The sequence below is a fragment of the Amphiprion ocellaris genome, chromosome 4 (assembly GCF_022539595.1).
Source record: "Amphiprion ocellaris isolate individual 3 ecotype Okinawa chromosome 4, ASM2253959v1, whole genome shotgun sequence".
Lineage (NCBI taxonomy): Eukaryota > Metazoa > Chordata > Actinopteri > Pomacentridae > Amphiprion > Amphiprion ocellaris.
The window spans coordinates 11,205,854-11,227,349 of NC_072769.1; the positions used below are offsets into that span (position 1 = coordinate 11,205,854).

At 39.3% G+C, this 21,496-nt stretch overlaps 1 protein-coding gene across 1 annotated transcript in view; it reads right to left on the bottom strand.

Moving 5' to 3' along the window:
• LOC111564230 (myosin-9-like) overlaps positions 1-21,496 on the bottom strand; it is a 34,145-nt gene that overhangs the window by 11,566 nt on the left and 1,083 nt on the right. Inside the window, exons 2-26 of the mRNA XM_023263689.3 lie at positions 18,172-18,362; positions 17,893-18,033; positions 17,645-17,801; positions 16,746-16,773; positions 15,643-15,736; positions 15,164-15,184; positions 12,993-13,085; positions 11,865-11,928; positions 11,363-11,461; positions 10,888-11,031; positions 9,845-9,940; positions 9,637-9,713; positions 8,404-8,598; positions 6,893-7,066; positions 6,522-6,695; positions 4,644-4,758; positions 4,209-4,399; positions 3,952-4,073; positions 3,326-3,395; positions 3,058-3,218; positions 2,818-2,926; positions 791-922; positions 500-706; positions 272-409; positions 59-182 (exon numbers count right to left, since the gene is read on the bottom strand). Of these exons, the coding sequence (XP_023119457.1) occupies positions 59-182; positions 272-409; positions 500-706; positions 791-922; positions 2,818-2,926; positions 3,058-3,218; positions 3,326-3,395; positions 3,952-4,073; positions 4,209-4,399; positions 4,644-4,758; positions 6,522-6,695; positions 6,893-7,066; positions 8,404-8,598; positions 9,637-9,713; positions 9,845-9,940; positions 10,888-11,031; positions 11,363-11,461; positions 11,865-11,928; positions 12,993-13,085; positions 15,164-15,184; positions 15,643-15,736; positions 16,746-16,773; positions 17,645-17,801; positions 17,893-18,033; positions 18,172-18,357 (3,112 nt within the window). The 5' untranslated portion in view covers positions 18,358-18,362. The remainder of the gene's footprint in view (positions 1-58; positions 183-271; positions 410-499; positions 707-790; positions 923-2,817; positions 2,927-3,057; positions 3,219-3,325; positions 3,396-3,951; positions 4,074-4,208; positions 4,400-4,643; positions 4,759-6,521; positions 6,696-6,892; positions 7,067-8,403; positions 8,599-9,636; positions 9,714-9,844; positions 9,941-10,887; positions 11,032-11,362; positions 11,462-11,864; positions 11,929-12,992; positions 13,086-15,163; positions 15,185-15,642; positions 15,737-16,745; positions 16,774-17,644; positions 17,802-17,892; positions 18,034-18,171; positions 18,363-21,496) is intronic.

Here is a 21,496-nt window from a genome sequence, read left to right on the forward strand (position 1 = left end):
CAAATATATTGTATATTTAATTTGCATTAGAACAACTAAAAAAAAAAAACCCACTTACCTTCCAGGTCTGTGATCATGGCTTCGTGTTTGTTCTTGAGTTTCTGTAGGCTTTTAGACTTCTCTTCCTCCTCAGTCAAGTTGGTGGTGAACTCAGAGATCCTCTCCTCCAGCAGTTTCTTCTCCTGAGGTTTAAATAAATCACTGAAAGTTTAACTCGTCTCAGCTGCAGTGGTTTGTGATGTTTATGATGCGTGTGAACTGATCGGCAGACCTTGTTGAGTTTGTTGTTCTGGTCGTCCAGCACCATGATTTCCTCCTCTTGTTTCTTCAGTTTGGCATCTGTGGTCACTTTTTCCATCTGAAGCTTCTGTCTGGCTGCTTCCTCCTCGTCCAGCTGCTGCTCCAGCTCCTGGATGAACAACACAAACAATCTGCGTTCAGAATAAATGTTGTTTTTATAAAATTACATCATACATTCTGTCATCAGGACTTTACTGACCGTGATGTTCTGCTGCATCTTCTTTCTGTCGGTTTGCATCTGTGTGACCCTCTCCTCCTCTTCCTCCAGACGAGACTCCAGGTCGTGCAGAATCTCCTCCAGCTCCTGTTTTCTGGTGGCCAGCCGAGCTCTCATCTCCTCAGCCTCTGCACAGAGCTCCGTCTCTGCCTGGAGCTGCTCCTGAAGAGCCAGCTTCTCAGCATTCAGCTGGTGGAGGAGTCAGAGTGAGGTAAAATAAATCTCAGAGCTCACGGATTTAATGAAAGGCTGTTCAAAGTTTAAGACTTTTACCTGCTGCTGTTTGTTCTCGTATTCTTTGAGCTGCTCCTCGGCCTGCAGTTGTCTCTCCTTTACCTTCACCAGCTCCTCTTCCTTTGCCAACATCTCCTCCTCCTGCCGGGTCACTTGCAGCAGAGGCTTCACCTGTAGGACAGAATTTTTTTGGAAAAAATTGATCCATTGCTCATTTGCTTGGAGGTGAAACAGCACTCTGATGATCAAAGACTGTTTCAAAGGAAAATTAATTACTTTAAATTTTCCTGATTACACATTACCACCAGAGTGAGACATCAGTGTTTTACAACCAACATTAGAGTATTGAGATAAAAATGTACTTGAATGTGAGTCTGAATGGAGCTGTGGAAATAAAACACTAAACTAAAATTAAATTTAAAAAAACATGAGTTTCAAAGAATTTAAAGAACTATTTGATTGAAGATGTGGGCAAAAAGCTAAAAAAAAAAAAAGAAAAAAAAAAGACTGAGCTTGCTAATCTAAAATGCTGGAAAGAACAATGTCTTGTTCGTCATTTACCTTTTGGAACAACTTCAAACTGTCATGGATAAATTACACAGAAACTCAGAATTCAATCAATCAATCAGTCAGGTGCCGTGCCATTCAGAGTAGGCGATCATTTCTCTCCATCTCTCCAATCTTTTGCTTTCTGAATTGTGGCTGTTGCTCGTTCTATAGCCATGATGTCAGTCCGTCTGTCATTTTCATTCTCTGTCTGCCTCGGCTTCTCTTCCCATTAATTTTCTCTGTTGTGAAGATATATTCCAGGGTCTCTTTCCTCATGATGTGTCCAAAAAAATGTTGCTTGCCGTTTCCTCATTTTGTTCAATAGCGTATAATTTGTGTTTAGTATTTTAAAAACATCTTCATTGTTTATTCTGTCCATGTAAGATATACTTAGCATGCGTCTGTAAAACCACATCTCTGCTGCAGTGATTTTGTTTGACATTTTATTATTTATGTTCCAAGATTGACATCTGTGCATCAGAACTGGTAGGATGTAACAGCTGAGAGTCCTCATACGGATGCTAGTTTCTATTTGCTTATTTGTTAGTATATTTTTCATTTTCATAAATGCTGTTCTTGCCATTGCTACTCTACATCTGATGTCATCCATGAACCGAGATATTTGAAATGATGAACCTGCTTCAGTATTTCTTGGTCTACTTCTATGTTACAGGTTGGGATGACGTTTTTCTTTGAAATTACCATTACTTCTGTTTTCTTTTTGTTTAAAGACGGACCAAGTTTTCGGCTCCCCGTATTAATTATAGATATTTTAGTTTAAAAGTTTTCTTCCAGAATTCATCACACAAAGCATTAGCTTATGAGATTAAATGAGTAGCATTTAGGTTTTCCCATTGTGCAGCATTATGGTTTATTTTCTTGCAGCTTCAGATTCACTTATCCGTGTGCCTCCAGAGCTTTTTCAATTTTTGGATAATATTGAATCTTAAGCATTTTGTTTATCTCTAGCTATTCTCGACAGCACAGAAATCACTGCTTAGCTTTGCCCCTGGTTCACAACATTTGAAAAATCAACTTGTTTTAAATCATTATCTGAATGGCTCAGCAGATAATCACCGTTATATTTGGAGTTACTGCACCACTCATCAGAGTTTGTGTTATCATTTGAATACAGCTACTACCTCAAAAAAACAAACAAACAAAAAAAAAAGAAATCACAATAAGAGCACCAAAAGTAACGAAAAAAAATCTAAATTAATGTTAACCATTTTAAAAAAATTTAAATGTACTTGTAACCGCTCGGCTCCTTCACACTCTGCATCAGACCAAGGCAAGAATGTAAACGAAAGAAAAAAAGCACCAAATGTTAAGGAAGATGAGAAACAGAAAGTTCTAGTAACTAATGAAGAAATGTTCTTCTCATTTTCCATCCAGGACGACAGGTGAGTTTATTTCCTCTTCCTGTCCTGGGAGCAGCGTGGACAGTACCATTTTCCTCACAGAGGAAACACAGATATAAATGTGACCAACTTTAACTGCCTTCGTGAACCTCTTACCTTTGTGAAAAGCCTCCACCACTGCCAGTTCCTGAGTTTGAGATAAGCTGCACAGTTTCGCTGGATGACTTTCATGGCTGTCAGCTGCTGCTGCCTCTTGGCAAAAGCTCTGGAGGTTCAAAAAATAAAAACTCTCATCATCACACCGACTTATTTCCAGTAGAAGACAACAGCTTCATGTCAAAGTGGTGCCGTTCTGTACTGATGCTGGTTGTCAATATTATGCGTCATCCTTCATACTTGCGGGCCACGTATCCTCGGCACCAGGCCTGGAAGCTGATGATCACATCAGTGATCTTCATGTCTCTCTCCTCCTCCAGCTGAGCCAGGACTCCGGCTCTGAAGAACACTTTGCTTTGACCGATGCGGTACAGGTTCGGGTCGAGCTCCAGAGCTTTGATCTGACGTGGAGGAAAGAAAAGAGACTCAGTGATGTATGACAGAAGAGTTGAGATGTTTCCTTCTCTTCTAATGAAGAACTGACTTCTAAAACCAATATCACTTTTACCATGAGCACACAGGCTTGCTTTCCATCCATAAATCCTTTGGGAATGGCATTTGGAGTGAGGATTTCATACCTGAGAGAGACAAGCAGAATTTAATTATTAGTTTGACTATTTCTACTAAATAAGGATTACAGGCGATGATAATTTTTGGAACTAAACTTGATGCTAATATCTGTACTTGTAGGCACATTCATTATTGTAGCTGAATTTTTCATTGCTGTCTCATGAATCTGATGGAGCTTCTGTTTTATCAGTCCAGCTGTCTACACAGTTGGCAATAAGGCTTGTGTTATTCTTTTGTTGCACATGACCTAAAGTGTATAACTACTGTGTTGCGCTCTGAGCTCTTTCAAAACACAGGTGACCTACAGCTTAATACTGGGCCTGAAATCCTACAGTTTGGGTCTTCTGTGTCTGTGAATGAGCTCTCTTTTTTTGGGTCTTGTCCATTTTTATTCTCTATTTTTCCATGTTTGTTCTGCTTGCAACCAGAATGCTTTAATCAGGATGATGATATTTAAAATAGAGGACAAGACAGAAATCTGTGTCAGGTCTGAAAGTACTCCAAAAGGAAGGAGGGTGACTACTAAAGATTAATCAATCAAATGCATCTGCTGTCCTTCGTCACCTCTGTCTGAACTCCTGGAAGACGATGCGGTTGGGGAAACCCTGTCTGCAGATACGAATCCCCTCCAAGACTCCATTACACCTGAGCTGGTCCAGAACCAGGTGGGGCTCTAGTTTACCAGCCTGAAGGAGGAAAGAGCGCAGTTTAAAGATTTGTTCATGTGGACGTAAATGGGTTTTAGTCGTTCTCTTATCACATTCATGCATTTATTTTTTCACAGCTGATAAATGGTTACTGCGGTGTCTGTTGTCTTATACCTTCTTCTCATGGTTGGGGATGATGCAGCGGACAAAGTTGGGGTTGGTGTTCCTCAGCGTGGCCATGAGGTTTCCCAGCTGCTCCTTGTACAGCTGACCCACAGTGCGGAACATGCCCTTACGGGTTTTGAACGCACCGTGCATTGAGTCCGACATTCCTGCCACCTTATCAAGTCCGACAATACGATCCACTGTGAAGATGAACAGAGAGGAAAATAATTTGTCGGGATGTTTTATCTTAATTTCTCATAATAACAAATAACTATCCTCCTGTCCAGAAGGAAGAAATCCTAATCAGGCATCTCAACACGTCAACAAACGTCACATCTACATTCATGTGCAGAAATTCAACTGAGTCTTTTGCTGGTGATGTTTCAAAAGAAATATAAATCCTCATAGCAGCACGAGGTGGTGGATAAATCTGGCACCACTTACTGTCTCTCCAAAGGTCGGCAGTGAACTTGTCGGTCGACTGGTTGAGCAAAGTGGCCACACATTCATTCAGTGGATCCATGTTTTTCAACAGCCATTCGTCTGCCTTATAGTCCACCTGAGAGCAGGAGAGATTTAAAATGAAGTCGAGGCCACAATGAAACCGCTGTTACCTCAAGTTAATGCTTTAATACCTCATCTTATTCTAAAGCACCGTATTTATGGAGTTTACTTAAACTTGTGTGCTTTGCAAAGCAATTATACTCAAACTTTACATACGGAGAATTTAGTCAAAGTTGTATGTTGTTATTTTGCCCCCATCTACTAACAAAAAGTGAGTACATTTACTCAAATACTGTACTTACACACAACTTTTAAACACAATACTTGAGGAAATTAGTGTTGTTTTTACTTCACTACATTCATAGGACGCATGCAGTAAGCAGTTGGAAATTAATGCTCTGAATCCCAAAACCTGCCGGTGGGTTTAATGGCATATTATAGTAGGAGCTTCAGTAGAAACCAGCTGGACTTCTCTTTGTAGGTTCACGAAGACATTTCACCTCTTATCTAACTGACTGAACGTTACAGAATGCAACCCTTCATCAGTCAGAACATTTATTCAAGAATAAGCCTCTGGGATGAAGGTGAAACATCTTCAAGAATCTACAAGATCATTCCAGTTGATTTCTACTGAAGCTCCTTTGATTACCATGAACTGGATGACTGAGAATCTACAAATTCAACGGCATGTTGTCAAAAAAAAAAAAAAAAAAAAAAAAAAAAGAGTGAACAAATGACCCCACAAAGAAATTTTCCAACAGTCTTTAAACTAGACAACAACCTTGGGGGGGAAATATTTTTTAAAAAAGATTGCATTCAACATTACAAAAGTAACTGCAAAAAAATTAAATGTAAAACAGCATCTTAAGAGAACATTTCCTATTTCAGTGACAAGCCCACAAATATTGACCAAACTGTCAAAAATGAATACTGTTAAAGGTTGTTATCCTTCACCTTGTAATTTCATTGGCAGCCCAGATTAACATTCGGTTGGAGAACTTAACCAAATCTGAGCTTAAATTTCTAATATTTTATCAAAATCACTTTATTCTAAACAGATTTCATAAAAAAGTAAGAATTCAGTGCTCCTTGGTGCGATGAAGAAGCCACTAGTGGCTCACCTGCGACCAACAGTCATGTGACAAAAATTCAGAGACTTTTCGGCTGAACTACAGGCAGTGTTTAAACAGAGCAGAGGAGTATAGAAACAATTTAGTAAATTAAGCCATAAAATATCCAAGGTATGTAAAGTCACCATTTTCCACCAAGACTGCGCAACTAAATGTGTGTGGATAAATGATTAAACTTCCCAACAACATATGAAGCAGCTAAAATTAGCTTCATCTGCTACAACATCAAAATACTGCTGGTATGTGAAAACAGGAACTACAGAAAACTATATATACACTATAATAATACATCACTTCTATTGGTTTCATGAGGATTTTTAGTTCAGATACTTTGAGGGTACATTCATGATTATACTGGATGTAACTTGCATCTGAATTTGAACAACTTTTACTTAAACAGTAAAAGATCGGAGTTTTCTTCCATTATTGCAGATTTTGGTGTTCTGCTGGTATTCTGTTCTATAAAAACATGGATTAATTACTGGTAGGAGACAATATCCTGTTCCTCCTTGGAGAGTGGCTGAAAAAGAAGAACATTGCTCATTTCTATTTACAACACACCTTTATGATGAGCTTTTCTTTGGGTTGCTGTGTGTTGTGAACATCGTAAACATATCAAACTTCAAATAAAAACACTAATCACTTGAAAACTCACTAAAAACGTTACAATTTTAAGCTTCTGTCTGACCTTCCCAGCGTAGTGCATAATGCAGAAATCAGCATCGTCCTTGAGTTTCTTGGGTTTCTGGAACTTGGGGTGCGTTCCCTGCTCCTGAACCACCTTCTCCACAAAGCTCTTGTCTGTGGCTTTGGGGAACCAGCACTCTTCATCCAGCAGAGCCAGGATGCCTGGAGGACCGGCCTGGGACATGGAGGACAATCGTCAGTTCAAAGGAATCCAGACTGATCTAGTATGTCAAGTCACATGTCTCAACCTGAATCACACAACTGTTTGCTGCAGAAGATACTGCAGTGACTTCTGCAGAAAGGTTGTGACTAATTATCTGAGGTGTTACTCTATGAGCCCTGAGGTGATACAACAGCTGGGAGACGTCTTACAGGCTTTTCGATGAGGTCAATGCAGGGCTGCAGGTCGAGGCCGAAGTCGATGAAGCTCCACTCGATGCCTTCCCTCTGGTACTCCTCCTGCTCCAGGATGAACATCGTGTGGTTGAAGAGCTGCTGCAGCTTCTCGTTGGTGTAGTTGATGCACAGCTGCTCAAATGAGTTCAACTGCGGAAGAGAATTTGCGAAATTGATTTGTTGATTAGTCGGTGGGCTGACAATCGAAATCTAAAGTGTCCTTGGTGCAGCCTGTCAAATGTAAATATTTTCTTAGCTTTTCCATGGTTTGTATTTTGGAAATTTATTCAGATCAAAGAAAGAATAATTTTCTGATACTTTACAAAAGAGTCTATAAATTAATGATTAATGAATGCCATAATTGGGTGCAGCCAAAAAGTGTGCAGAATAACAGTTGTGCTTAACCACTGAATATGCAACATGCTTCGCCAAAATAACCACTACAACATGTAAAACACAATAAATATTAAAATGATCCATATCTGTCTAGAGTAGCTTAGAGATTGCAGGGTCTCCATACCACAGTCGAGCAGGTTCTTGGAGTCTTTTTGCACTGAACTTCATATATTAAACACTCAGAAATCATACATTTCCACTGCTCCTCCTTCACATTTTAAATCTGTTCCTAATATCATGAGAAACAGTTTAATATTATTTGACTTACAGTGTCCTAATCAAGTATGACTAATCAAGAAAACCCATCTTTTAATGTGGCCTGTGCTGGAAGTGTTGTCATTTTATTTCTGATTTAACTTAGCATTATGACAGTTAAATGAAAAAAAAGCTGTAAAATCTCTTAATTCTTAATTTTCAACTGTCAAAATAAACTTTTCAGAAATCTAAAACCGTTTTAAACATTTACTGAAATTTACTTCTTGATAGAGTTTAGATTTGATGAAAAGAACACAGGATTCTTTTTTGCTAGTTTTAGTCTGAGGACTTGTAGACAGAGATGCAATAAAATCTCCCTTTTGTTGCCTTCATTAATTAAACATAGATTTAGAAAATCTGTACATGATTTAAAAACAGTATTAAAGCCTGCAGGCAGAAATACAAAAATACAGTCTGATGGTTGTCTGACGCCGCAGGTATTGAATCACTTCATGCTTTGTTTGTATACTGACTGTTTAAACTGTACACTGAAACAGGTGGTATATAGTATTACATAGGTTTTAAAGTAGTAAAATGAGAACAGTTTTGCAGTCACACAGTAAAATCACACTAGATTGTAAATATTTTCCCTGGCTGCAGCTCTTCTTCAAGATTTTGCTGCCTGTGAATTTCTGCGAAGAACAGGACAAGACTTAGTTTCTGAAGGTGAAGTGAACTTGGCTCTTTTAATCTGATTAACTTTGACTCTTCACTATTGGATGCAGCATTAAACACACTCCCACTGTGCCAACACACACACTGGCTGAACCCCTTCAGAGTTTCTGACCGTAAAATTAAAGTTACAATTCACAACTGTCAAGCCCTGAACGCCTCACCTCAAAGATCTCAAACCCGGCGATGTCTAGGATGCCGATGAAGGAGGCTCCCTGTCTCTTGGTCTTGTCCAAAGCTTTATTGATTCTCAGGACCAGCCAACGGAACATCCTCTCATAAGAGGCTTTGGCCAGAGCCTCGACAGCGAACTCTGCCTGCTCCTGAGTCTGGGCTTTCTGGACGTAGTCTCTGCCAACCTGGAAAAGGAAACACTCTATTGTCACAACATGTAACAAGAAAGAAAAGTAGTGTTGCTCCAAGACAGTGCTTCACTTCCTGAGCTTTTACTGTCAGCACAAAATCTGATGCCAAATGGTGGCCAGAAGTAAAATAGAGCTAAGAACTTGATTATAAAAAGCGTTTATGTGCTGTGTGACACTTACATTATATTCAGAGGAACAAGAAGTTTTCTGTTTTTACTATTCAAACAAGTAAAGCACTCAGAAAGCACAGTACTCCGCTAGCACTGTTCATTCCCCCATATAGCATTGTCAGAAAGGCAGCATATTTTTGTAGAAATGCAGAATTTTTTTTAAAATTAATTATTGATGATCAGAAATCATGACAACATAGAATGTGGCCATTTAATATAGATGCACCCACAAACAAAATGACCTTCCACTGAGCACAGGTGTGTGTTATGCATTATGGATACCGAATCGCGTGACCTAAATATGTAGTGGGCGGCAGTAATTGATGGGACTCAAACACCACCACAATTTAATCAATTGTACCTTGTATCATTTCTGATAAGTCGGCAGTAGTGGATTTGTATTAGAACCATGTGATCATCAGCAGGCAGCTGACACTTCTTGTCATAGTTACAGTGACGCCGTGCCACTATCTCGCAATGATACAGAAATTTTTAACAAATCCATGGATCCAGACTATGAGCTGCATCACTGCCAAAATCTAATCACTTGGTCCTCATGCTATTTCTGACCTTCCCTGAAAATTTCATCCAAATCCGTTTTTGAGTAATGTTGTGCACGGACAGACAGACAAACAGACAAATGTACAGCGATGGTCACATAACTCCACTGGGTTCCTTGGCGGAATAATAAAGCCATCATTGGAAATTAAATTATTCATTTTGGCTGGTAAAATATCACTTGAATGAGACAAAAAAAAAAAAGAGACAGTGGATCACAAACTTTGTGGCTATAATGAAAAAATGTACTAAATATTTGGTATTTGTTTTAAATGAAACCTCATGTACTGGTTGCTGTGCTGACCTTGATTCTGGGAGACAGGATGGCTCGTGTGAAGTCCGTCACGTTGATGCTCAGCAGGTGACACACTTTCTGTGCAGCTGAGAGGTAAAACATGAGGATTATATTGGAGAATGTAAAGGTGATAATGGATGAAATGGTGTGAGACAGACATCATGCACACAGGAGAAGGTGATGATGATGATGATGGTAACTGAGTAAATGTGCATACCGGTGTCATCAGGCATGGAGGCCTGGTCGCTGTGACGCTCCTTCTTGAAACTCATGTTCCCCAGCTGTAGCACAGCCGACACCACCTTCAACAGACCTGAGCAGGAAACAGAAGAAATCAGTGTCTGCTGATAAGGAAAGAACCTCACATGATCATATTTGTTCAATTCAGAGCCCTAAAGGTTAAAAGCCATCTTATCTCAAAAAAAATTTATCAGTAGAAACTGTATAAACAGAAACAATCATCAGGTTTCCTATGGTCATTGAACTATTCACATGTGACACCATTTTGCCAGAAAATTTAACCAAATCCAAGTTTAAACTCATTCCTTTCACGAAACAATCTTCTTATTGTACAAAAAATCCCCCAAAATATATAATTTGCTTTCTCCAGTCTCTAAAAATTAAAAAAGAAAAACATCTAAAATTATGCTTTTTTCAGGGTCTTTTTAAGCTGAACTGCAGGTTGTGTTTACACAAAGCAGATAGAACATAAGTATAGAGACAAATTAAATGTGTAAATAGTATTACATCATTTTTTTCTTCCAACATCTGTAACAAATGTAATCATTTGGGGAAAAAAAATGTACATGTTGACTCCAGGTATTTGTAAAATAGATAATGAAAGAAACTCAACTTTCATTTTTTCTTAATAACTATGGTCTACTGTACAGAAGAGATTTTTGAGTCCTCTCTACTTCTAGCCATTGTTAGGTTGGTTCCATGCAAGCAAAAAACACCCAAAACTGCTGCTTTTACATTCAAGAATATGAAATTAATACATCTAAACATACAGCTAATTAGAGCTGCTACTAATTATTGGAAAACTCCCATCAAAAAATGAAAACAACTTCCTCAAATATGAGACTTTTTTGCTTTTTCTTTACCATTTAAAGCAAAAAAAAAAAAAAAAAGACCTCTGACTAATGAACCAGATTAGGGTTTTTAAAATAAATCAATTGCAAATAATGTGATGACTAATTGTTAAAGAAATTATTTTGTGGCAGCCTTGTAGAAAAGTAGAATATATAAGATGAAAGGTACCGATTCTTTCCTCCTCTGGGATGCTCATGATCTTAAAGGCATCCATGGTTTCAATGAACATGTCTTTGTCCTGCTGTCCAGGAATCGTCACATTTCCGTTGGACAGGAATCGGTACTTGCTGTAATCCTCCAGACACAACTCGGCTGGAAAGCAAAAAACAAGGAGAGTCGTTATTTGGCAACTTGTTGTTTTATAGCCGAGGAAACTTGGGCGTGGAATTCACAGGGGACTGTTCGGCTCTATGTGGCTTCAGGTGGCGCTCTGTGAAAACTGATCCGAGAATAAGAAACCTCGATCATAGCGTCTTAAATCAGCCATTTGTGATGCATCATTTCTCAAAGATTCCTGTTTAAAAAGCGTGTTGGCTCTTTAACTGCAAGTCATGTTCAGCTGCCGACGCAACCACGGTTATTTTGCAACTTTCTACTTCAGCTTTCTCTTGTGTTGTAACAAACTGGTTTTAGAAGCACTTACAGCGCAGCTTATCTCCGGCTCCTGTCAGCATGTAGTAGAAGACGTGGAAGCTTCTCTCATCTTTAGCTTGTCTGATGGCTCGAGACTTCTCCAGCAGATCTGACAACGTTTCAGTCAAGGACAACCAGATACAAAAGCAACCGCAGCAGAACAACAGCATCATTAAAATGCAATAATGAGCCACTTCCACTTTGTTTGACTAGAGGGCTGCACTTCTACCAGCATTTACCTCATCTGTGCACTCTGTCTTATAGAAAAGCTCTGTGTTAAAAATGAATTCTAATACTCTCAAGTGGTTAATCACAAATAACCACTTGATGCTCACATGGTGCAAATTCCAAGACAAACATGTCGAACAAAATCACCATAAACTACCCAACATGGTGTAAGGGGTAAAGCAGCATTAAATAACTGGTTTGTTTCTGGGATTCTGAGTCAGTGAAATGTGTGTGTGAAAGTTCATCACAAACCCTTGACTCTTTCAGCTTTTTAAAAAGGATGCAAGTTTCAATGTTGGCTCCAACGATGTATCCATTGACATCAAAGTTGATCCTGATAAATTTCCCCTTAAGAGAAAACAAATCATTTCAATATGCAGAACTAAAATGTTGTTTTTTAAGATTTAAAAGCAACATATTGAAACATCAGTTTTACAGACTGCTTAGGGAATAAATTTCTGCAGTTGTTCAACTCTCTGAATACCAAAACCTGATGGCAGGTTTAAAACAAATAAACAAACATGCAAAAACAACAAAACATTTATCTTATCCAGAAACTATAAAAACAGACGAAAATTTTAGGATTGTCAATTTTCCCTGAAATAATAATGCACAGCATGCCGTTTCCTTAAAATACCTTTATTGTACTTGTCTCATTTGAAAATGTGCAAAAAAGTGTTTGCATAAACCAGATTCTCTAAAAAAACAAAATTCTGTGTTCCTTGATGCATCTGTGAAGCTATCAGTGACTAAGCACTGAACAAAAGTCATGCAACAAAACTTCAGGGACTTTTCAGCTCAACTGCAGCTAGAGCAGATAAGAAACAAGGATGAAAACAAATTAAAAATGTGAATAGTAAAATATCTACAATATGTAGAGCCATCATCTTTTCCCAACATTGGAAAACAGTTGTATACATTTATAATTTAGTCTCTGCTTCTGGTCATGGTTGCTCTGTTTCCACAGAGGTTCAGGACTTTATATTACAGTGAAAAATGAGCCAACAGTTGGTAAAAATGTGACAGGAGTAAGAAAAAATGCCCATAAACTGCTTGGTACTCAGAGGGTTAATACCCTGCTTTTGTGGAGGACCTTTTAAGATAATATATAACTGACACTGACGATGTCACCTGGATTATGTAGTCTCAGACTTGCGAGAGTTTAAAAGACAGCCTGCATTACAAAGTGGGGCGTGCAGCTCCAAGGATGTGGGTGTTTACCAGACAGGAAGTCTCTAATAACAGGAGGGGCAATGAGTAGCTGCATTATGGTAAATGTAGAGTCCAGCGTTGGAGCTTCACACGTAATATTAGGCAGCAAGAGTCAGTGTCGCTCAGTTTCTCCTGCTTTGATTTTGTATTTGATCAATTTTCTGGACGTACAATATTAAAACTAATGGAACAGCGCTTACAAATCTTGAGGAATTGTCGTTCTTGACGGTCTTTGCATTGCCAAAGGCCTCCAGGATGGGATTTGCTTGCAGCAGCTGCTTCTCCAGTTCCCCCTGGCAGAGAGAAACAAGCATCAAACTGAGCTATTGACTCCAGAATTACTTTATCGTGACTCTTACATGGACATTAACCAAGCAGGCGCAGCTTTAAAATCATGCATTTTCTTGCAGCGCTGGCAATCTTTCATTGGTGAAAACAAACTATGTGCAGGGACTCAGTCGCCTCATTAAAACCAATTCTGGCTGCACATTGAAAAGAATGACTTCCGGGGATGGTATTGATGTTGCCCAACCAGCTACACACACAAGTAAAAACTGAATCCTGCACATTCCAGCTCACATTCCCGCAGCACAGCAAGCCCACTCAAGCACCAAACCATGTAACACAGTCTCCATCCATGCAGGCACAAACACGACAACACAAGAAGCACACAGGCAGGTTAGCCAAGATCCCCTGAAGGAAATGCAGCAGTGCAACATCCCAACAGCATACATACGGCTACCTAACAATGCCAAAACCAGCCCTGAGCAGACTGAGAAACAATAAAAACAGGTGCTGGGTGGAGTGGGAAACCTGCACCTAATGCAGCCTCAAATTAGGCACAAACACCTCAGTTCAGTTCAGCCTCAGATTAAGTTACCGTTTGAGTGCTCTGCTGTTCAGCTTACTGCTGCAGGCGAAATAACTGTTGAGCAGATCTTTCTCCTTGTTCCCTGAATTCAGACTTTTTTTTTTTTTTTTTAAATTATGAACGGAAAATGACTTGTAGTATTTTAAAAGAAACTATTCAACACATTTAAGCCTTGTGATGGGAATATTCTAAATGTTGTAGTTAGAAAAAAAAGTTTCAGTTAGTAGATGAGACAAAAAACTACGAAAACCAAACGGTAAAAAAAATAAAAAGGCAAGATGTGGTTTTATGGGGAATTAAAGTTGTGAATTAAAGTTTACACGCACTTGTAAAGATCTAATGTATCGTGGCAGTCTTGAGTTCCTCCAGTTTAGTCGTAGAACTGCTAGTTTTCTATGATGGAATGATTGAAATATACTTTTGTTACAAATTTTGGTTCTTTCATAGATTCATTATGGGTCTCTGGATATATGATAAAATCTGCTGGGTCAAATATATAGATATACAACATATACATATAATTATTTGGTTAAATATCACATGGCCATTTTTCTATCTCAACTAGGCACTATCTTTGACCACTCCTCTTGACAGTATTAGTGCATTTCAACTAAATTTGTTTCTTCACCACAGTCTACAGAGTCTTGATGGGGTTAAAGTCAGAACTATGGTGGGGCCAGTCTAAAAAAGTCATTCTAACCCGATTTGATCATTTCTTAACCACTTTTGATGTGTTTTTTGGGTCACTGTCTTGCTGGAAACACCCAACTACATCCAAGACCCAACCTTCTGGCTGATTTTAGGTTTTCCTTGAGAAAATTGACATAATAATCCTTCTTCACTGCTCTGTTCACTTTGTATAAGCACTAATTCCACTGGTGCAAAACAGCCCCAGACCATAATACTGCCACCACCATGCTTGACAGTAGGTTTGGTGCTCTTGGGGTTAAAGGCCTCAATTTCTCTCTTCCAAACCTTTTTCTGGTCATAGCTTCATTTTTGTGTCATCTGACCACAGAACTTTCCTCCAGAAGGCCTCTTTCGTCCACATCATCAGCAGCAGCACAGAAAACTCAGTTATAGGAGTCATTGGAGAGTCAAGACTGCCATCATAGACATGGTTTTTTCAAGTGTACGTAAACCTTTGTTCACAACTGTATGTGCCAGCCTGATTAAAACGTGTTAGAGTTTCAGAGGTCCTGGTAGCTGTAGTTTGCTAAGTGAGACAAAGACCCTGTTTCCAGTCTCTGTGTTAATCCAAGTCAACTAGTTGCAGCTTGATATTTACCACACAAACATGACAGTGGTATCAATCCTTCTGTCTTTTTCATCCTACTCTCCAGCAATAACTCTCTCAGGCATTTCCCAAACTGTTTCCTTAAAGCCGCAGCATATTCTTTAGTATTCCTTCATGCATTTCCTTCAATACCCAGACAAAGACAACATATTTCTGTTAGTGGTGGAGTACGAACACTTATGGAGTCAGATAGATGAACTCACATGTGACAACACAGCACTGCCCTGGAGAAAAGGTGAAAAAGACACAGTTCAACACATCTGACACCAACTTCAGCACAAAAATTACATAACTGCAGAGGAAACCTGGTGTCACTTCAGGAGTCATGAAAACATGATTTATGAGGCACGTCGTGTAAAGTCTTGTAAAAATAACCTACATATAAGAACAGTAGTACAAGTACAAACACACAGACACACATCTGCATTCTGCTTCAGTATAAGTAACCGCAGAGGTGAGGCAGGCACGTCGAGGCCTGAAACAGGAATGCTCAGAGTCACCTCACCGCTTGTTCAGATACACAACATTATAGGAATGACTAACAATCAACAAATGGGGAGAAAAGAGACAGCAGAGAACATCAGAAGACAGAAAACACTGGGGACTTTCCATTGTGGTTGTTCAAAAATGATTGGCTGAAGAAACTGAAGACAAGAGAATGAAAAACTACAGCAGCACTGACCTGGTCTTTCTTGGACTTGAATGAAGAGGCGACATGTGCAAGATACTGAATGACTTTCTTTGTGTTTTCGGTTTTTCCTGCTCCTGATTCCCCACTGTAGAAATATGAACAGAGATTTAGATGCACAATAGGCTTCAATCAGAAGGCTCATTTCTGTTACACAGGGACAGTACACTGATAATTAATCTACTGTATTCATCTACAATTCCTGTAATTTGTCTGACAATAAAGATTGTGTGATACGATCAAAAGATACAGAAATACAACTAAGTAGATCCTGAAGTAAGACTAGTTTTTTTCAGAAAAATGAAGGTCAGTTGGACGTTAAAGTTGGACTTAAAGCTGAAGGGCAGAATCTTTACATATAAATAAATGTCAGAGTTACACTGAAGCCAAACAGTGCAATATAAATGTGTCTACTAGTATAACAGAGCTTTAAATCTGCTCTCTGCGTCGACATTTCCATGCCGCTACACTGGAAACAATGGCGGAACTATGAAGCAATAAATAAAAACATCACAGTGACAGTGTTTATGTAATTGCTCTCACTGCCAGCAGGGGGAGACTAAAAATCTACACTGCAGCTTTAAACCCGCAACAATAACCAATATTTTGGTCAACTGGGGCAACAGAAACAACTTATAAACACTGATATCATAACTGTTTGAGGCAAATTTCTTAGAAAATAGGCAAATTTTCACATTAACTTATACTTGCTGCTATATTGGTGAATGGTGGAACATTGGACACTTTTTTGTCTTGTTTTATCAGTCGATCAACTACCTGCCTGTCCGGTTCAATGTGTGTTTTGTAGTGGAATGTCAAATGCAATAATTTTTTCAGCAAAACAAATCTACCCGTATAAATAAAGTAATCTTGAACCTTTTGTCATGATTCATCACTATGGGTGACAGTTTTCACACATGTACGCAGTTTTATTAAAAAAATAACAGAGATTGTAGATGTTTTGAGTGACTACGGTCTTGAGGGGAGAACAAAAACCACGTTTGACTCAACAAGCTAGGAACTAAAAAGACTTATCATGTAGGAAATAACTTTTAAATCAGTTTGTTGGTGAGTCCCAACATAAAAGAGTGACGTACGTGCAAAGGATGGACTGGTCCTCACGGTCTGGTAGAAAAAGAGGAAGATGAGAATCCAGATCAGGAAAAACAAAGTTGAAATAACAGAGAACAAAAGCAGCTGAAGTGAATGTGAGGAATTTGCACGGTCACATGCTGGGTTATTGTTGGACTGTGCAGTTTCTGTGGCAGAAAATATGTACGTAAACAATTCAACTGAACCGATTAATGTTTAGTCGATCAGCAGAAAACACAATCAGTTCAATTATCTATCAAACACACACACACAAAAAAAAATCCATCTCCTCAAATATAAAGATTTTGTCTATTTATTTACAGTAATACATTAAATATCTGAGTGTTTAGGACTGTTAGACGAGAACGAGGGGAAAAAAAGCTACTTGAAGTAATCTGGTTTTTGTAAATTATGTTGGATACTATTCACTGTTGCAGTCCTAAACCAATCTGAGCATGTACACTACCGTTCAAAAGTTTGGGGTCATGCAGGCAATTTCATGTTTTCCATGAAAACTCACACTTTTATCCATGTGCTAACATAATTGCACAATGGTTTTCTAATCATCAATTAGCCTTTCAACACCATTAGCTAACACAATGTAGCATTAGAACACAGGAGTGATGGTTGCTGGAAATGTTCCTCTGTACCTCTATGGAGATATTCCATTAAAAATCAGCCGTTTCCAGCTAGAATAGTCATTTACCACATTAACAATGTCTAGACTGCATTTCTGATTCATTTAATGTTATCTTCATTGAAAAAAAATGCTTTTCTTTCAAAAACAAGGACACTTCTAAGTGACCCCAAATTTTTGAACGGTAGTGTACGTGCTGATGTAAAACCAAATAACCCTCAACATTGCCAAACGTGGTTTGTCTTGATAAAAGTAGGATTGAGGTACCCTGCATCATGCTCCTGTAGGCCGTGTCTGTGATGGCGTAGATGTGAGGAGGCATCTCGTGTCTCTTCTTGCCCTTGTACATGTTCACGATCTCCTCGGTGTAGATGGGCAGGTACTTGTACGGGTTGATGACCACGCAGAAAAGACCAGAGTACGTCTGGGTAAGATATAAGACGTGACGGTTAAAGAGGAGCAGTAGCATAAAAGACACCACAAAGAGAGTCCTCCAACATGAGGCCCAGACTCACATAGATGAGTCCAGAGTAGTATCTCTCCTTGAGGTTGTGCAGCACAGATGCCTCGTTCAGGCAGGTGAGTTCAGCCATGTCCTCCACCTTGCTGAACTTGGGTGGGTTCATCTTCTGGATGTCGTCCTTGTTGACCTTCACCTGAGGATTACAGAAACAAGACATCTGTCAGACAGACTTCTGAACCAGGCTTTAAGTGTTGCGTCAAATGAAAACTGTTAAATCATAATGTCAAAGATGAACTAAGTCAGAATCAGAAGAGAAATTCTTGATGTCCACCTTCTTGCCAGAGTCTGTCAGCTCCACCACACACTCCTCTCCCTGCTCCTCTTTGACTGATCCGGCCTCGAAGCCCAGTTTCTCACTGGGGACCCACACCAGCTTCTTGGTGGCCCAGTCGGCCTGAGCCAGAGGGTTGTTCATCCCCCCGCGGTCCCCGTACAGGAACTTGTCTGCGTCTGTCATGGTAGCTTTAGAAGAGAGCAAAGGAGGAGTTTAAACAAAAGTAAAGCCATTTTAAGGAGTTTGATCTTTCAAGAAGAGCTGGAACACCTTGTAGAGACAAGAAGAAATTACGATGATAGATGTTTTACTGCGGACCGAACTTCTTGCAATGCGATCCACATGACAGTCCCACTTTAAATGCCACTTTTGTGAAAATTACATATGTCTCCATTGAGAAGATTATGCTTTTACTTTACATATTTAGCAGCGCTGCTCATTGTGTTTGGTGGAGGTTTTGGTGATGGACCAGAGAGAAAAATATTGGTGTACTGCAGATAGCTTCATCCTATGGACTTTCTGTTCTGATGAGACAAAAGATAATTGCAGCATGCAGAAGGTCTTCTTTTCTGATTTAGAGAAAAGAAAATAAAGATTTTTATTTCTATTGTTAGTTGGAAAAAGAGTTAAAGTTAACCAGCGGTACACAAAAAGTTTCAAGCTGTTCAACTGGTGACAAATTCTAAACAGCTGAGTTAAACCACATCCTCATCACATGTGGTTAGAAAGGACAAAGATCAGATAGTGAATAGAATATAGTGACTCCTTTGACCAACAACAGTAAAAAAATCCATCTTAAAATGCAGCTTTATTCAAACGATATGATGCCAAAGATGACAAGAGAAAGAAGCAGGCTGCTGGTATGTCACTTGAATGTCCACAATGCCACCATTTGTTATTTAAGAAGTACCACACTTGTCTGGTAAGTTACAGCTTGATACATGATTTTTTTTCACATGAACATAGCTGAGGTGTATGCACATTCACTAACAACACTGTTCCAGGCGATGAAATTCACTGAACTGTCGAGAGGAACAGGTTTGGGCACATCATCATCTTCTCTGGAACATCTGTTTGAAGTTCACCGTAATATTATCATCCTCTTTATGTGTGACCTACAAACATCACCTCACACCAGAGCTCTTCAAAACGGACAACAGGCGACAATCCAGGTATTACGTTCCCTTAGGATCACAGAAAACGTCCAAATCAGGCTTTATTTTAAGAGCATAAACGATGTGAGGCTTAAAGCTATCAGACAAAACAATTAGTCAAATTCCAGCTGAGCTTCTTCTACCTGTCCATCCTTTATTCCCTTCCTGGCCCGCATTCCTTCCTCTCCAACTCATTACGCAGAATTCCACAAATTCCCATCACTTGCTCATTATCCACAGTCCTTCACTCAATTACCCAGTTTCCACCATGTTTAATAAATGTGCAGCTCTTACACACATACAGATCATTCTGCCTCTGTATTTAAAGTCTTTCTCGTGTTGTTTAAGCTGATTCTGATGGAGGTCAGTGGACAGATGCTTTGCTTTGCAGGCAGAGAGGCAGGAAGGAATGCTGCAGCAAGTCCAGGCAGAAAGAGAAATGTCATTATTCCCCGACCACACCCTGCAGAAACACACTGCTGCTCTAGAAAAAATAAAAATGCCCTAAAAACAGATAAAATCATCACCCGGATTAAGCTTTCACCAGCAGCATCTGGGTATGAAGAGTTGAAACCGATTCATTGTTTGAGGAGTCATTGCAAGAAAGAAAGAACAAAAAGACCTAATTAATGTCATGATTTCATGAATGAATAAGATTAGAAGCAGGAGCATAATGATTCTAATATTAAAGAATCAATATGCTCAATTGTGAATAATGTCAAATAGTTTGTGACATGACAGCAAGTTATTTAACAAAAATCTTCTTCATCTTTCTTTGTTAACAGATGCAGTGTCTTGTAACCTTTTCTGATTTTGGACATTTTAAAAGTAAAGCTTTATTACTTGTCTGCAGGTTTCATGCTCATTCAAATTAATGACATAAGTTTCTTGCTTGGACTGCTAAAAAGAAAAAAAAGCCAATATAGGAGAAAGGGCTCATGTTCTGCAGTAGAAATGTGTTTTTTCCTTTTCTGTATTGTCAGATTGATCTTGCAGCTCCACACTGAAACACTCAGCGCATAAGACCTGATCAGAATAATTTAAAAATAAACACATACACAGCTGTAAAAACAGCTCCAAATCACATGGATGAATAAATTCAGTGCATTAAAAGTTAAGATGACTCAGACAGACAGTTCGGATCCACATCAATTTTGCACAAACTGTTGCAGAGCTGCTTTGTATAAATAGACGCAGATAGGACAGACATCATCAGGGCAAACAGCATTGGGAAATTAAACTAATGTCGTCTCACAGGGATATCAGCATTCAGCAGGTCTTAAGGTTTCATGTGTTTCCATTTTATCTATCGAGCCTCAAAACCACACATTAACCCTGAAGGACTTCATCTGCACAGCAAACACACCTTCTGCACCTTTACTCTCACCTCAGATAACTTGTCAAGAGGAGGCTGAAGATGAAAACCAACAGAATGTTTATGTGTGTGTGTTTATGTGTGTGTGTTTATGTGTGCAGAGGGAGATAAAGACGCAGATAGTGTGTGTGTGTGTCTATAGAGCGAGGGATAAAGGGATCAGTGCACAAGGTGTCATCTGTGTCTCTCCTAAGTTCATTATGTGCTCAGACTCTTGAAGATCAGTGGGGGAGGAGGAGGAACACACTGACTTTACTTCTGGTTTCACCATTAAACCCTGCAGGGCGTTTAAAGCTGCAGCACAAACAGAGAAAACGACATGTGCAGTCGGTATACGAGCAACTTTAGTTATCAAACTAACAGCATTAAAACCACACACAAATCTTGTGATGTTGGCATGTATGGTGAAGCTTTCCATGTGGGCTAACTTCCTCAGGAAGTTGCAAAAACTGTCTTTGCACATTGTGACACCCTGTAGTTCTGAAATCTTCTCATACATTCGTCTCTTATCGATTCCTGCCATTTGAAGGCACCAAAATCCAACAGAACCACCATCAAAAGCTAATCTGAATCACATCTGGAGGCAGAATCACCCCAGATCTTCCTCCAAAACCTGTCAACCTGGAGGACATCCCTATTGTCTATGTGAATCTCTTTAATCTCTTGTGTTCTACGGCACGTTTTCAGCAGCATGTCCATTCTCCTGCTCTCGCCCTGTTCTTGGCTGACAGTCAATCCCTGCTTTACTCGGGTTCTTAGCGAACTCAGAGCACAAGCTCTGCAGCCTGACAAC